The sequence below is a fragment of the Sus scrofa genome, chromosome 6 (assembly GCF_000003025.6).
Source record: "Sus scrofa isolate TJ Tabasco breed Duroc chromosome 6, Sscrofa11.1, whole genome shotgun sequence".
In the NCBI taxonomy this organism is placed as follows: Eukaryota; Metazoa; Chordata; class Mammalia; order Artiodactyla; family Suidae; genus Sus; species Sus scrofa.
This window is the reverse complement of record NC_010448.4, coordinates 90012337-90028478: the sequence shown is the minus strand read 5'-3', so window position 1 is coordinate 90028478 and position 16142 is coordinate 90012337. Positions and strand designations below refer to the sequence as shown.

Here is a 16142-nt window from a genome sequence, read left to right as displayed (position 1 = left end):
ACCTCCGATTAGACCCCTAGCCTGGGATTTCCATATGCTGCGAGTACAGCCCTAAAAAGAAAAAAAAAAAAAATACAGTACAGCACACATAATCTCTCTCTCACACACACAGACACACACATACCTGTATGTAATTGAAACATTCAATTCACAAATAGTACTTACCTTTATACCTGTGAGGCACTCAGACATTTCTCACTCTGGTTCTTTGTTTTATCTGTGTTTTTTTAAAGCATTCAGCTCGTGACCCATCAGATTGCTTTCACAACCAGTCACTGTTTCAAAAATTTTGCCGTAATTTTCCCCTCCACTCCCACCTTCTCAGGAATCCATGCCTTGTGTAATATATCCTCTTTCTTCTGTCTCTTCAGCTTCTCCTCTTCTGCTGTGTCTTTCCCATCAATATTGAAATTTTCTCAAGTCCCTCTTATCTTCAAAGTAAAGCTCTTTCTTCACACCTCACCTGCCCTTACCGTTTCTCAAATACTCTCCTTCACATCCAGACTTCTTGGATGGAACACCTTCCCTTGCTGTGCCCACGCCTCACTTCCCAGTCCCATCTCACCACATCCATTCTGACCTCTGTGTCCACCACACCTGGAAACTGCTGCCACCGAAGTCACCAGTGAGCCTCCTGTTGCTCAAACGCAACAGATTTTACACAGATGCTCCACTCTATTTCAGGACAGATCGCCCTTCCCTCCTTCTGGAAGCCACCTCCTGTTTTCCTCCTACCTTCAGCTGCTTTGTCTCCATCCACCCTGCCAGCTTCTCTCCATTTTCTTGCAAGTTCCATGTCGTCTGTTTTTTCTTGGCCAGCATGCTAGCTCTATTGTTTGAAGCTTTTGTTTTCTAATAATAGCACACATTTTCCTACATCTTTATTGACCAGCGTTATTCATATGTTAGTCGCCTCTTAATTTCCTTAGCCCATATTTCTATTTTGAGTGTTTTAACTTTTCGTTGAATTGTAGTTCTTTGCATGTTAAACATAGTAAGTATTTAGTCATAATAACTTGCAAATATTTCCTCTCCATTCAGTCCTCACTGTTTCACTTTTATGGTGATTTTTGAAATCCCAAGGTTTTCATTCTATAAATAAAAATATTGTTTCCCTTATGACGTCTAACATTAATATAAACTTAAGGAGATCCTTTCCCACCGCTGAGATTATACCAACATTCCTTGTATTGTCTTCTAGTACTTATGTGGTACACTGAGTGATATGTGGACCTAATTTTTCCACAGCAGCTTAGTCATTTGTCCGAGCATCCCTTATTGATCAATCAAGCTTACTCTGTTAATCTGAAAAGCCCCCTTCATCATATACTACATTTTGGGATGTCTGTGTCCATTCCTGAACTTTTCTTTTTGGGTTCCATTGATCTTCTTTTGAAGCTGATAAAATACAGATTCTTATTATGGCAGCTTTATCATATGTTTTAATATCTGAGCTGACAAGCCGTCCTGCCACTGGAAGAATATAGATTATCGTGGTTGAGAGCCTGGGCTCTGGAACCAGCTTGATTGTTCACATCCCTGCCCCAGTCACATGCCTTGTGACCATGGGCAGGCTATTTGAACAGCAGAACTCTGCTTCTGCATCTGTAAAATGTGGATTGTAATAATATCCACTTCAGAGGGTTGCTCTGAGAATTGATGGGTTAAAACATCTGACATCTTGGAATGCCAGCTAGCAGCTATTATTCCTCATCTCCTTCAAGAGAGCTTGGCTCTTTTCACCTGTTTATTCCAACACATGGGACTTACCATTGTTTTGAGCTCCAGAAAAAATAAAACAAAACAAAAAAAACTTGCTGTTGGTCTTGGCTGGAATTATATTAAATTTATACAATAATTTGAAATAATTATTATCTTACTATTAGCCCATCATCAGGAAAAGAGCTAGTCTCTCATTTTTCAATATTCTTTTCTGCCTATCAATAAAGTTTTGTTGGAGTTCCTGTCCTGGATCAGCAGTTAATGAACCCGACTAGCATCCATGAAGACACAAGTTCAGTTCCTGGCCTTGCTCAGTGGGTTAAGGATCTGGTGTTGCCATGAGCTATGGTGTAGGTCGCAGGCTTGGCTCAGATCCCAAGTTGCTGTGGCAGTGGTGTAGGCTGGCATCTACAGCTCCTATTCAACCCCTAGCCTGGGAACCTCCACGTGCCGCCAGTGACCCTAAAAGACAAAAAAAAAAAAAAAAAAAAAAGTTTTGTTGATTTCATTGTATAGGTCTTGTTTGTTTATTGTTTTAAGGCTGAATTTGATTTGGTAACACTTTGCACATAGCATTTTTTTTACACTGTGGGTGTGTCGGTGTTTGAGTAGATGGATGTGAATATGTGTATCATACGTATTATTTTATGGAAGTATTTATATCAAGATTAATATAAATAGCATGGCTACTATATTTGCTTAAAATTTAAAAGCTCTGGCCCTAAAATTACCTACTCTCTAAATGTTTTGCAGTCCTCTCAGGTTTTTTTCTTTTCATAAAATTTTCATAATTTAAAATTCCCTGGAATTCTCCATTTTACCAAGAGTTCAATCTTATTAGTATGTTATACATACTATTCTTTTATAATTGGCTTACCTCCTTAATTTTAGTATCCTCTCTCTCTCTCTGTATATATATATATATATAGACATATATATATTTTGGAAGATATAGATATATCTTCTTTCTTCATTTCTTGAGTAGGCTAATGAGGAGTTTCTCTTTTCCTAGTCTCTTCAGCTAATTTTTTCTGCTTTTATTTTTCCCAAGCTTATTCATCTCCCTCCTTAATCTTGTTTAGTTATTCTTTGTCACTTTTTTCGTTTAAAAGTTCATTTTACTTATTTCTTTATTATTGAATAATGAATAAGGCTATGAATTTTCCCTAAAATACAGCTTTTCCCTAGCATCATCACCATTGTTATAAGTAGTCATATTAACAGACTTTGTCTCCTCTTTGAACTCAAGAACTTATTTAGGAAAAATAAGGTGATTAGGGCTTATTTTTATAAAAAATGTTTTCAAGTGATTAGGGATTTTTCTTTGTTCTTTTATGATTGATTTCTAATTTATTTGCACTATGAATAGAAAATGTGTCCCAGTAGTTTTTGCCTTGTGGAGGAGTTTATGGAGAGTTCTTTGTAGTCCAATAGGGTCCATTTTTGTACTACTTCATGGGTACTTTAAAGAAGGTGGTGTTCCTTGTTTGAAAGTTATAGAGTTTCATATTATATATACATACTCACAGTATTTTACAGATCCTCTTTGTCTTTATTTATTTTGACTTCAGATTAGTATGTTTTTCTCTAACTTGAATTTTTTAAAATAATTTATTCTCTCTGTTTCTATGCTTTGTGGCCAAATGTATCATAACTATCCTACTTTCATTTTGGAATGTGCACATCATCCATTATTTGAATGTCATCTTTGGATTTTGGATTTTGCTTTCCTTTATCAGGTCCCTAGTAATTGAATTATGATTTTGAAAGCACTGAAACTAGTATTGACAACACCAAAAGAAAAGATAGTAAAAGGGGGTTTTTCAGCAAAACTTCTATTTTCTACTCAAGGTCCTATTACATAATAAAACAATGGTATACACAGTAATGATGTATCCACTTGTGGATGAGTTTTGCCTTTATTATTTTTCTAAAGTCTAAACCATTCAAAGGCTTATCCAAGGGTAAGATCTATGAGCACAACCTGCTGTTTCCAAAGGAGGGAGACACCTCATCTCCCTATTTACCTGGGTAACTGATAGAGATGATATCCAATCATAGTAACATGTAAAATTAAATTTCCAGAGTGAGAGAGATTAGATCTTTGTTAGGTAACACACACTGCCATTTCCTGTCCTCATTCCAACAAGTCTTGAATTATCCTTTGGGATAGAAGACCAAGCTTTTAGAGGGCCACATTTCTGCTCTATTAACATCAGTTTATCAGCACCTTCTCTTTCCAGGCATAAGAAGAAATGCTTTTGGTAGCTGTCCAGAGGACTTTGGGCCTAAAAAAAAAGTTAAAAAAAAAAAGTATCATCCAAAGAGTCTGGTGTAATATTGTAACACCCAAGGGTCTGATATTAACATTAAAACTCCTTTGTGTGTGTGTGGTTTGCATTTGCCCTCACCACTAGTTCTCAAACCCTGGCTGCATCGAGGAATCACTTGGGGGCTTTCAGAACCTGTGATACCCTAGGTCCACTCCACTAAGTAAATAGGAATTTTGGAGGTTGGGCTTTGGTAAATTATAACACTCTTCTAATCTGAAGCCTGAGCTATCTTGGCTCATTGCCTTATTTAGACTATTCTGAGTCACTTTAAGTTGTGTGTCTTTCCCCAGAATGTGGGTTATATTTTTCTAAAATAGATTAACCTGTATACATTTATTATCATAAATGATGATTTGTCTTTTTTCCCCAATTTTAACATCTTACTTTACATTTCCCCTCTTTATGAATCCTTGTTGTTTCCTTTGAATTCCACTTTTTTGCTAAATGGACTGCTTCACTTTTTCTCCTTTGGTAATTTTGAAGATAAGCTACTTCATAGTTTATTACTAATTACACTTAACATCTTTAAAAACACGCTCTAACCTATATTTCTCTAATTAACCACAGAAACTATATAACAGAATTTCTTGCAGAATGAGGAAATTAGCATATCTCCTTGCTTCAGCTTTATACTTTATATCAGTATAATCTGCAATATATTACCCTGGGGTTTAGGCAAGAGTGATATCTTTTATCTTCTCTTCCAACAAGTAGTTGTTAGACTTGCATTCTGTTTTCTAACTATGTTTATAGCAATTATTTAAATTCTTTACTCTGTGGCTTATTTGCTTCTTGCCAATCTTTTTTCATTTTTTTACTAAGCATAACTTTCCCATATTTGAGTTCTGCATTTTGATTCATCTCTTGGCGGGGTAGAAAACATCTTCAAGTATCTTTTTAATGTTGTATGGATAATACTTTTTGAGGTCTTTGATATGAGAAGCAGTTTCTATTATCTTTGCTGTGTAACACTTTGGGTCATACTCTTTTCTAATCTAAATTATTTGGGGACAGATCTGTACTGTGTCTAAGAGAAATGCAGTGAGGATCATGGCATGGTATTTTTCCCTCCTTTCCAGACCCGACACAAATATCCATCTGTTTTTACAGATTTTGGTCAGTTCTTTGGTTGGGGCTGGGAAGGGGATGGGGAAGTGAAACATGTGTATTCATGTCACCTCCTTTCCAGATGGTATCAACCATTAAATACTCGCTGATTCATTCAGCAAATACTGATGGAGTACCAACAATGTGCCAGGCTTTGGGAGAGCCATAAGGGGCTCAGAGGAATCAAACAGATGAGATTTCTGCTCTCATGGAGTATAGTATGGTTGGGTAGAGGGAGGGACAGGCCATAAACACCAGCCAATAAGATAATTTTAGAGAGTGGTAGGTAGAGTTACCATATATAGCTGCTCAAAATGGTGTCCCTGGAGCTTTATATCATGGCAATTCTGGATAATATAAAGAAAAAATAGTAGAGTGATGGAGTGGTGGGGTGGGAACTCAGGTGTTGTTCATTAAATTCTCTGCAGTAAATCTATTTGTTATCATGCTTACAGTGCCTCTGATGATCTTCCCTCTGAAATCATAGAGCTTTTCTTTGTTTGGGTCCAATCTTGATGTTCTGCTGATAGGCAGACCACGTGGTTCTTCCCCTTCTGTCTTCAAGGTCAATGGCTTTGTGGTTTTAGGATTCCTCACTAATTATATTATGCTCCCAGCTGAACTCCCACAAAGCTAAAGATGGGAGAGCTGTTTGCGGGCATCTGTGTCCAGCCTAAAGCCTCCAGTTTAGGGCTGATATAAAGCTTGGGGTCATCAGATGGATCTCTAGCAGATTCTAAGAACACCCCCAAGGACTTCTCTGTTAGGCTTGGTGAGCAGTACTGTTCTCATACTAGGAGACAGTGTAGACAGGTGGCTAAGGGCTTGACCCCTGGAGTCAGGAGATTTGAATTTGCATGGATTTGAATTTGCTGCTACTCTTTACTGGCAAGTTATTTCATCTCTGTGTGCCAAGGTGTCTTCATCTTTAAATGGGGTTAATAACAGTACCTACCTCTTACTGTTATTATGACAGTTAAATTGAGGAATTGATGCAAATGCTTAGACCAGTGCCTGTACTTAGTAATGATAATTACTATTAACTGTACTTCCTGTTGCCCAAAAGCTTTTTATGTCCTTCTCTCCCTTTGGCTCAAACTTTCTGTACTTATAAAATTCAGAGATTACAAGGATGTGCCTGAATGTGTCCTAGGAACCAGGTTCATTTGCTGTAACTGATGGGAGGGCTTTGAGTAGCAGGTCAGAAAAGTAATACCTAATGAAGAAAAGGGGAAGGTGGATGAAGGCAGGGAGAGAAATGAGGTGCTCAGCAGAAGCAATCACCAATTCCTTGGGTTTGCGTGGTTTTTTCGTTGTTGTTCTTTTGCAAACACAATTGCATTATTTTTCACCTTAGTTCTGTTATAATTCATAAGTCAAATATTACACTTCCTTTGATTTCAATATTAACACCAAACATCAGCCTAAATATTCTAAAGGCACTTAAATGTCCATGTTCGTTTTTAACCTTCTTTACACTTTTATCTATTAAAAAATGTGTACCATCAGCCCATACCATTTTTGCAGCCAGAAAAATGAAATACTGTTTTCATTTTGAAAAAAAACTCCCCCCCCAAATCTTTTACCCTCATGCCGTTTTTATGTGGGGGCTCATGTCCAGTCTTTACCCATATATAAATAAATATTTAATAGCTATAATCCAGAGTGTGCATATAATTTTATGATGTACTGCTTCACTGAAAAATGTTTAACATTCTTCTTTCTACAGGGTCATATTTATCACTTTAATGATTGCGTTCCAACTGCACCACATTAAAGGCTATCATTTACCTCACATTACCGGGCTGACATGTAGGTTGTTCACATTTTTTCCTCTGTAATAAAATTATGTCACTCTAAACATCTCGGTCCATGTGGCTCTTTTGCTTTTGAATTAATTCCTAGAGATGACTGAATCAGAATATTTGAATAGTTTGTGGCTGTTGTTAAGGATGCCTATACTCCCTTCCAAAAAGATTATATCAACTTTACTGTGTACCCGGCAATAAATACATGTGAGTTTCCATGAAGCCTCAGCAAGATGGGCTGTTTATTTTTTTTCCTCGTGAAATGGATGGCTTTTTCATCTTCATTCTGTTTTCTCACATGAATCCCCTGAGCACACTCATTGCTTATCTTGGTGATCTTATACAGTTATAAAAGCTCCAATTCAATATCGGACAGTTGCCCTTTGGCATATTTGTGGCAATTTTTTTTTCCATTCTATTATCTTCCTTTTTAATTTGGGTTTTTTGTGTGTTTGGTTTTCCATACATAGCACTTTCCTTTGCCTCAGCCTTGTTGCAGCGTCTGGTAGTTACTGGTATGAAAAGGGCTTCAAGATTTTCAGAGGAGTCCATCCTTGGAAAGTGGGCAGGGCCTCTAGATAAAGCCTATCCTTCCTCTCCCCTAGTTTCTTCCAAAGCTTTGGTCTCTGAAAGGTGGTGCTTACCTGGCTCCTCCTTATCATAGTTTTGTGGCTTTGAGGTTGCCAGAATCCCCAGGGCACACTTAGCACTTCCCCCACCGAAAATGTTTAAGGGACAGAAATGGGCTTAGAATATCTCCACCTGTTACCTGCTGGAGTTGGGGGGTGACCACTAGCTAAGGGGAACCAGGCACTGACTGCTTTAAGCTTGGATGGTGGTTTTTCCCCAATGCAAAAGACCCAGAGCATGCAGACCCTGGCTGGGTGGGTCACTGAAAGGGGAGAGGGCCGAGATACCACTTCCCTGTGTCTGCAGTTGGCCAGAGGGAACCTGCCCGGCGCCATATGCAGCTATATGTACCCAGCATGTTTCCCACCTAGAGTTCAGAGCCCACCTGGTCCAGCCCAACCCTCGCGTCACCCTTTCCCTCTATCGCTCATTAATCGCAGGAAATGCTCCCCCGCCAGCTCTCCGTGGCCCAGGCAGAATAGCAGGGCCGCCCACTGACCTCCACTGCTCTTCTCTTGCAGTCTCCTGCTTCTTCAACTTCACCAGCCCCTCTGGGGTCGTCCTGTCCCCCAACTACCCGGAGGACTATGGCAACCACCTCCACTGCGTCTGGCTCATTCTCGCCCGGCCAGAAAGCCGCATCCACCTGGCCTTCAATGACATCGACGTGGAACCTCAGTTTGACTTCCTGGTCATCAAGGATGGGGCCACCGCCGAGGCCCCGGTCCTGGGCACCTTCTCAGGAAACCAGCTCCCCTCCTCCATCACAAGCAGCGGCCACGTGGCCCGTCTGGAGTTCCAGACTGACCACTCCACCGGGAAGAGGGGCTTCAACATCACCTTTACCAGTGAGTCTGCCCTGTGTCCCCAGATCACTGTCCCTCTGAAGATGTCTAGTGGTGGGGAGAGCTCCTGTGGAGGATGTGGGTGGGTTGGTTCCAAGGGCCTCGCAGGGCTATGGGTACCAGCATGACCAGGAGAAGCAGAAAGTGCTGGCTGCTGGCTGGGTGCTCTGTTCTGCAGCGTCACTCACTTTTGAGCATTTCTTTCCTATACATGTGACGTGCACTGTGAAAGGAGCCTGAGGCCTCATTTCTCCCCCCACCCCCACCCCCCGGGAGAAGACCCAGTTAAGCCAGGAAGGGCCCAAGGGAGGGCAGGCCTCCACCATCCTCTCATTAGTGACTGATGCCTCTCTGATGGCCTCCCCCAAGTCCTTGGACGCCTACTCACTGCCGACTTCACGCATTCCCCTGGGGCTGCTGGCACTTTGCTTTGCCCTGTTCCCACCCCCAAAGTCAAATCAGAAACAAAGCTCTGATGCAGCATTTGCGCTTGGCTCTGAGATGTGTTAGAGCCAACTCCTGGGGCATGTCCTCACAGCCCATCCCGGGGCCACAGTCCCTAAGCGGTCGCCTCCAGTGTCAACCCTGGACTCCTTGTGTAGCAGCAGCCTGAGACTCAGCTGTGATCTTTTTATTTCTGTGTCTCAGGGGGTCAGGTGTGGGTGGAGGTGAGGACAGAAGCCTGAAGGCTGGAAACAGCAAGCCACCAAAGGTCGAAAGAGGTGGCTGATCAGGGCAGAAACAGCTATAAACCTGGGCCCTTGGCTGGATGGGGCTGGAGCTGCGTCCCCCTGAGCAGATCCTTCCCAGAGGCCACTTGTGACATGCAAGTCCCCCATTCAAGCTCCGCCCCGTGCTCACAGCACGCATACGTAAGCTGGTCCCTCTGGCACTTGCGGATAGGACCGATTTCTGCCCACCCCATCCCCACCCTTGACATGAAGGTCTTGCTTCCTGCTTCCCATCTGTCCCTGGGATCTGGTTGAGCTGAAGGCAGTTGGTGCCCAATGGGGGGTCACTGGGGACCCAGATCCCAAAAGACCACCCAAGCTAAAACCCTTGCCTGATGTTCCCTCAACACCTCCTTCAGGACACTGGACTTGATAGAAACACCCTATCTTCCCAGAGTGCCTCCTCCAGGGCGCCCCTCTGCCCATCATCTGTGGGCAGGAGGAAGCAGAACCCAGTTTTGGGTTCCCCAGTCTTCCCAGTCTAGCGCCGCAACACCAGCTTTTAGAATATTTATCATATTATCATGGCCTCTGGAAAGATGGGGGTATTATTTCCTGTCTTCCTACCCCTCTGCCTAGTGCAGGGTCTGGTCCATGGTAAGGACCAGTAACTGTTTATTGAATGGAAAGATCCATGAATGGCTAAAGGATCTTTCTTCCCCCTGGTGGGAGTGGGAAGAAGAAGAGCCATCCCAGGGAGCCCACCTTTCCAGGATGGGGAGGGATTAGAGGTCTCTTCAGGTTCAAAACAGGTGTAGACACACCGATGGAGGGCCTTGGGCAAAAATGGATATTCATCATCTCCTAGGAAAACCAGATCCTCGCAAGTCCCCACTTGCCAGGAGAGGAGCAAGTGCTGAGTCCTTGGGAGGAGGAGGCAGAAAGCAGGAAACCTGACCTGAGGACCAAGCTCTAACTCAGCATTCCTCCCGCAGGTTCCTCCACCACCGTAAAACCAACATACATCCAACATGTCAATGGTCAAAAAATAGAGGCAGGTCAAGGAAGAAACCACCTCCAAAACCCTCACCCAGAAATGATCCCTGCCCACATTTGGTGAACACTATTACAGACAGCAGATAATTTTCTGTGCATTTATCCAGAAAGAGTTGGATGGATAGGTAGAAATAAATTCTAGAAGTCTGGGCTGCGTCCTAGGTCTGCTGAATCAAACTGTCTAAGGACGGAGGCCCTAGTATTTATGTTTTTATAGGCTTCTGAGGTGATTCTGATGCAGCTGGTGAGACCATTGGCCCCTGGAAGTGTTTGGGAACAAATGTTTGGGAACGCAGGCTGTCCCTCTCCTTGGTCACATCCCAGCTGACACTCATCTAGGCTGAGCTTGAGTTTGCCCACCGTCAGGGAGGTCACCTCCCCTGACAGCTCTTGTCACAGACAGAGAGCACGTGGGGCTTCCCCTCATGATGACCTGAAATCTCTGTCCCTGTGACAAGGCCCAGGGGTCCCCTTTCCACCCCCAAAGCTCCTTAGAGTAAGCCTGGTCCTTCTTTCACGTGGAGTATTTTGGACAATGGTGAGAGCAGCTGCTGTTTCCTGAGCATGTGCTGGGCGAGCACCCCACAGGCATCATTGCTGGCCCCACGACATAAACTTCCCATGCCAAGATCTGTCCCCTTTCACAGGCCAGAAACTAAGGTTGGTCATATGGCACGAATGAACCTATCAACAAAACGGAAACAGATCATGGACACAGAGACCAGACTTGGGGTCGCCAAGGGGGAGGGGGAGAGAGGGGGATGAATGGGGAGTTGGGGGTTGGTAGATGCAAACTGTTACACTTAGAATGGATGAGCCATGAGGTCTTGCTGTCCAGCACGGGGAGCGATGTCCAGTCTCTTGGGACAGCACCTGATGGAAGACAGTATGAGAAAAAGAATGTGTGTATATATGTGTGTGACCGGGTCAGTATGCTGTACAGCAGAAATTGGCACAACACTGTAAATCAGCTATACGCTAATAAAAATAAAATTAAATTTAAAAAAAGAAAATATACACAGGTAGAACCCGGGTATAAATCCATGACTTAGACCTTTTGCTTCAAGACATTAGAAATACCTCCAATAGACCTGCTCTGTGTGTGTGTGTGGTGTGTGTGTGTGTGTGTGTGTGTGTGTGTGAGTGTCTGTCTGTCTGTCTGATAGGATTTTGAATAGACAAACTCCAGGATTTCTGGGCCCTAAGTGCCACTTTTCTTCCCACCCCATATTTCTAAATATCCGGGCAACCTCAGGGTCATAGTTCCTAATGAAGGAGAGTTGGGAGACTTGAGTCTGGGCTGACTTAAAGTTGCATTTCAAAGGGAAGGGGGCCCGGGACCCGCCGAGGCTCTGCAAGGGTTCGTCCCCATCAGCTCCATGCCAGAGGCTCCCACAGCTCACCTTCAAGAGGAAGGATCACCAGATTTGCCTCCAGCAAGATCTGACAGCCTTCGGGGCTGCTTCTGCTTCTGACCATGCCAGCGTTTTTTTCCGATCCCTAGGGAATTTCAGAAGCCTCTAAATTGCGTTCCTTAAAGTGGCACATACCTGCACAGCCATAGAGCCCGGTCTCCACTGGAAAGCCACCATCCTTAAAACAGCAGGGATGCACATAGGGCATGGCTTCGGGGACTTGCCCGTGAGAACCGGGCACCCCGATGGAGGGAAGCCAGGAGCAGGAAGAAGGAAGGGCGTTCAGACTTAAGGAGCACTCACCACTCATCAGGTGCTGTACCAGGCATCCTCCACTTGCAAATTGTATTCCTTTCTCGGAATGACCGAGCCAGTGAAATAGGATCTTCACTTTATTAGTCAGGAAGCAGGGGCTCGGCAAGATTACATAAGTTGCCCAGAACCATGTAACTAATAAGAGACAAAGCTGGATTAAACCTGCAAGTGTTCTGACTCCCCCCGCCCCCACCGTTATCAGTTGCCAGGGCAGAGGGAGAGGCAGCCTGACCAGAGGTGAGGAAATAGAGAGAACTGGCTTCACCAGGGGTAATTCCGGAGACCTACTGATGTGCTCAGCATCTCTTTGGGTCACAGAATTTAGAGGCCAGTTCACCTGCCGCATCAGTGATCCCATAACTGTCTGAGGTTAGGGAAGCTCAGAATGGATTTGACATTGAGGATACAGAGCCGCTCCTTAACCATGTTGAGGCTCCGTTTCCTCATTCGCACACCGGGGTAATAATTTAACGTCATGGAATCATTATTTGATGTAAATGAGCCAACAGGAGAAATAGCCCCCAGCCTGATCTGCAGATGGGCCTCAGGATGAGGTTGGGTTCAGTGCTCAGAAAGGCAGATCATTTAACAAGTACCTGCTTGATGCCCAGTGTGGTTTTAGGGTTGGCTGCTCTCCCTCCAGCATGCCAGGCTCTTGGGGAAGTGGGGGAGGTCTGGGGTTGTGACCATCGTCATGAAGCTCATTTTCTTTGGGGGCCCAGTTGCACAGCTGCTCTGTCTAATCTTGACCTTGACCCTCATCCACACAGCCTTCCGACATAATGAGTGTCCAGATCCAGGCGTTCCAGTGAACGGCAAACGGTTTGGTGACAGCCTCCAGCTGGGAAGCTCCATCTCCTTCCTCTGCGACGAAGGCTTCCTGGGGACTCAGGGCTCAGAGACCATCACCTGCATCCTGAAGGAGGGCAGTGTGGTCTGGAACAGCGCCGTGCTGCGGTGTGAAGGTGCGTGCCCACCGGGCGGGGGTTCGGGGCTGTCAGCAGGAGAGGCCAAGAGGGGGACCAAGGGGATCAAACCCTGGTGGTCCTCTTCTCCTAGGACCCCAGCGCACCGTCTTGCCCCATGCTGGAGCGGCAGGGGCTTTGTAGAACCACTTTGCATGGAAATCTGAGTTGTAACCAGAGATGAAACCCGAGAAATGCTAGTTTGTGATGTCAGGCATCAAAAACACCTCATCTTTCAACTGGGACTACTCTCAATACCAGAGCCATTAGGAGCCCTGCTTCCAGCTCCCGCCCAGGGGAGCACCAGCAGCCCGATGCAGTGTTGGCAGTGCTATGAGTTTTCACGTCTTTCAAGCCTCCTGCCACTTCTTCCTTCTCCACATGGTAATTGCCCCCAGTTCCCAGGGACCTCTCCCAGGCTTGGCCATGGTGCCCTTGCTAAATGCTGTCTTGATATCCTTGCAGTCAATGTCCAGGAGACCAGGGGCAGACCAGCTAGAAAAAAAAACACAGTTTGAAGCAGACACAAGGATGCTCACAGTGTCTCCCCAGGCCTGCCTGGCCTCACAGGCAGGTTTTGACTCAATTTCAGAGACCAGCCTTCGGGTCCACCCAACTGCAGACATGGAAACACAAATTAAGCTTCTTGAGGGCAGGAATCATGACATATTTGTGCACTGAGCACAATGCCTGGCACAGAGTAGGCCCTCCATCAATATTTATGAATAATGGATGAAAAGTGACTCTCCCACAGGCCCCTTGAAGGCAGTGGCGGCTTCCCATGGGGCAGAGGCTGTGGTTCCCTCCTTCTGGGAGCCAGAAGGCTTTTACTCTCATCTCACGTGATGAGCAGGGGTTGGAGCCCTGTGGGACCTCTCTCCATACCCTGTCCCCAGACTCCGATCTAAGCACCCGGCCAGCGAGGAAGAAGGACAGAGGAACAAACAAAGAGGGGGACATGCCTTAAAGCGAGCACTGCCGAAAGCAGACAGGCGAGGGGACGGGGGACGAGAGACCACCGAGAGAGAGCACAGGGCACAGGGCGGAGCATCTGGCGCAAGGTGGGCTTTCAAGTCAGAGGGGCCGGGGCTGGAATCCTGGTCATTCCTCTTTTCCCTCTGAGCCTCTGTTTTTTATTCAGTTGAAAAGATAGTGAGGAGATAGTAAGATGCACGTGTAAAGGGCAGTTCCGGGCATGGAGTGAGTGTTATCAGTCTTCCGGCTGGTTTGTAAGCTCCACTATGTTAGAGAATCTTCCTTGGCCTTGTATCCCCACAGCTGGCATACTGTTTGACCCTTGCCAGGTGCCTAGCCAATACGAGTGGATGAATCACTGAATGAATGAGTGAGTGGATGAATGAATGAATGACCTTTTAACCAGCTTGGAGCCTCCGTAACGGCCTTCAGAGCCCTGACTCTCACCAGCCTGCCTTTTGTCTCCTCCCCGAAACTTACCGGCTGAGTTGCTGGGGCAAGTGACTTGACATCTCTGTGCCTCAGCTGCCCCAGCTGAAAAGCGCAGTTAATAGCAAGCGCCCGTCACAGGCAGTCTGGAGCAAGCCCTGCTCTTGGAGCAGTGCCTGGCAGAGAGGCAGCGCTCAGTAAGCACTGGCCCGGGGCATGATTTTAACCTGATTTTCACCATTTCCTCATCAGGCTCACTCGATGAGTATCATTCCACTTCAGGGGATCATGGGGGGGTATGGGGGTGTTCATCCTTTGAGGCACCTGTGCCAATCATGGCAGGAACAGGCGTCTTCCTGCCCCCTCCCCCTCCATCCCACACCCCGTCCACACAACCTCCTGCGCTGTTTTTACCCAGCCGAGTGAGCGCTTTGGAAATAGCATACGCTTTGGTGTCAGGGCACCGTGGAACTCCCAGCATCACCCCCTCCCGGCATGGACCCGATGAACTCCATCAGCAGCCGGGGGATAACCATATCCTTAGCAGGGGGCTAATCCTGCGTGTCTGATGGGGTTGTTTCTGGGTGAAGCAGAGCTGGGGGAGTCTGGAGGCTTGTTGGCTGGTGGTCTCCCCTTTACTTTAGGCTGGGCCCCTCTGTCTCCCTTGTTCTCAGCAAGACATCTTCCCTACTGTCCCTCGCTCACCTGATCGCTCCCTCTTCTGGTTCCCTTGTTCTTCATGGGCCACCGTGGACCATTCTATCAGACACTTGGTCTCACCGTGGCTACCAGTTCCATGGGGCTTGGTCCTCTCTTCCCACCACGACTGTGGGACTTGCAGGGCAGAAGCCCAGGCCCCAGTGCCCTCAAGCCTGCAGGGCTCAGTCCCAGTGGAGTTGACCCCTGAGTGGCACAGGACTTAGGAACTACTGAATCCTTCCTCTTCTTTCCACGGCTGGCCCCCCTAAACCAGTTGCTCCCAGACCATGGTTCTGCCAGTGCAGGGTAACACACCAGACCACATGTGACCACAAGGGAACTCAACCTTCCTTAATGGACCGGGGAGTGGGGGGGGGGTCACTGTTTCCTAGCCAGAGTCTTTTTTTTTTTTGTCTTTTTGCCATTTTCTTTGGGTGGCTCCTGAGGCATATGGAGGTTCCCAGGCTAGGGGTCGAATCGGAGCTGTAGCCACTGGCCTACGCCAGAGCCACAGCAATGCGGGATCCGAGCCTCGTCTGCAACCTACACCACAGCTCAGGGCAACGCCAGATCGTTAACCCACTGAGCAAGGCCAGGGACCGAACCTGCAACTTCATGGTTCCTAGTCGGATTCGTTAACCACTGCACCAGGACGGGAACTCCTCCTAGGCAGAGTCTTAATGTTGATTTAAAGCTGTCTCATTCATTCTGTCTCTGGAGGGAGAAAGGCTGAGGTTGGAGGACAGTAGACAACCGGAAATAAGAGCACAGCCTGTTGGAGAGACCCTGACTTGGCATGAGGGAGTCTGCTCAGTCCTCCTCAGAATGCTGGGCATTTCATGCCAACCTGGTTTGGGGGAACCTGGGGGAAGAGCGAGAGCCAGACACCACCCAGGGTGGCCAATTCTGGACTTGAAATGGTAGAGCAGACAGGGTAAGATGCTTCTAGAATCTGGCTCCTTTCCCTCCTGCTTTGTAATCAGCATCTTTGTCTTTTCATTTTTCCTAATTTTGTTTTTGATTAAGTATCCCCACCTTGTGGACAATTAAATGCGGGAGCTAATGGTCTTTTAAAAAATCTTTTAATATATGCTAAGAGCCTCTTAGCTTTTGAGAGGCTCTAATAAGACAAGGGAGAAAATGGCTCCTTCTCCTAAATTTAGAAAGAAGGA

At 45.8% G+C, this 16142-nt stretch overlaps 1 protein-coding gene across 1 annotated transcript in view; it reads left to right on the top strand.

The window, feature by feature from the left end:
• Nucleotides 1-16142, top strand: part of CSMD2 (CUB and Sushi multiple domains 2) — a 646642-nt gene that overhangs the window by 396501 nt on the left and 233999 nt on the right. Inside the window, 2 exon segments of the mRNA XM_021095859.1 lie at nucleotides 8122-8448; nucleotides 12673-12867. Coding sequence (XP_020951518.1) covers nucleotides 8122-8448; nucleotides 12673-12867 — 522 coding nt within the window.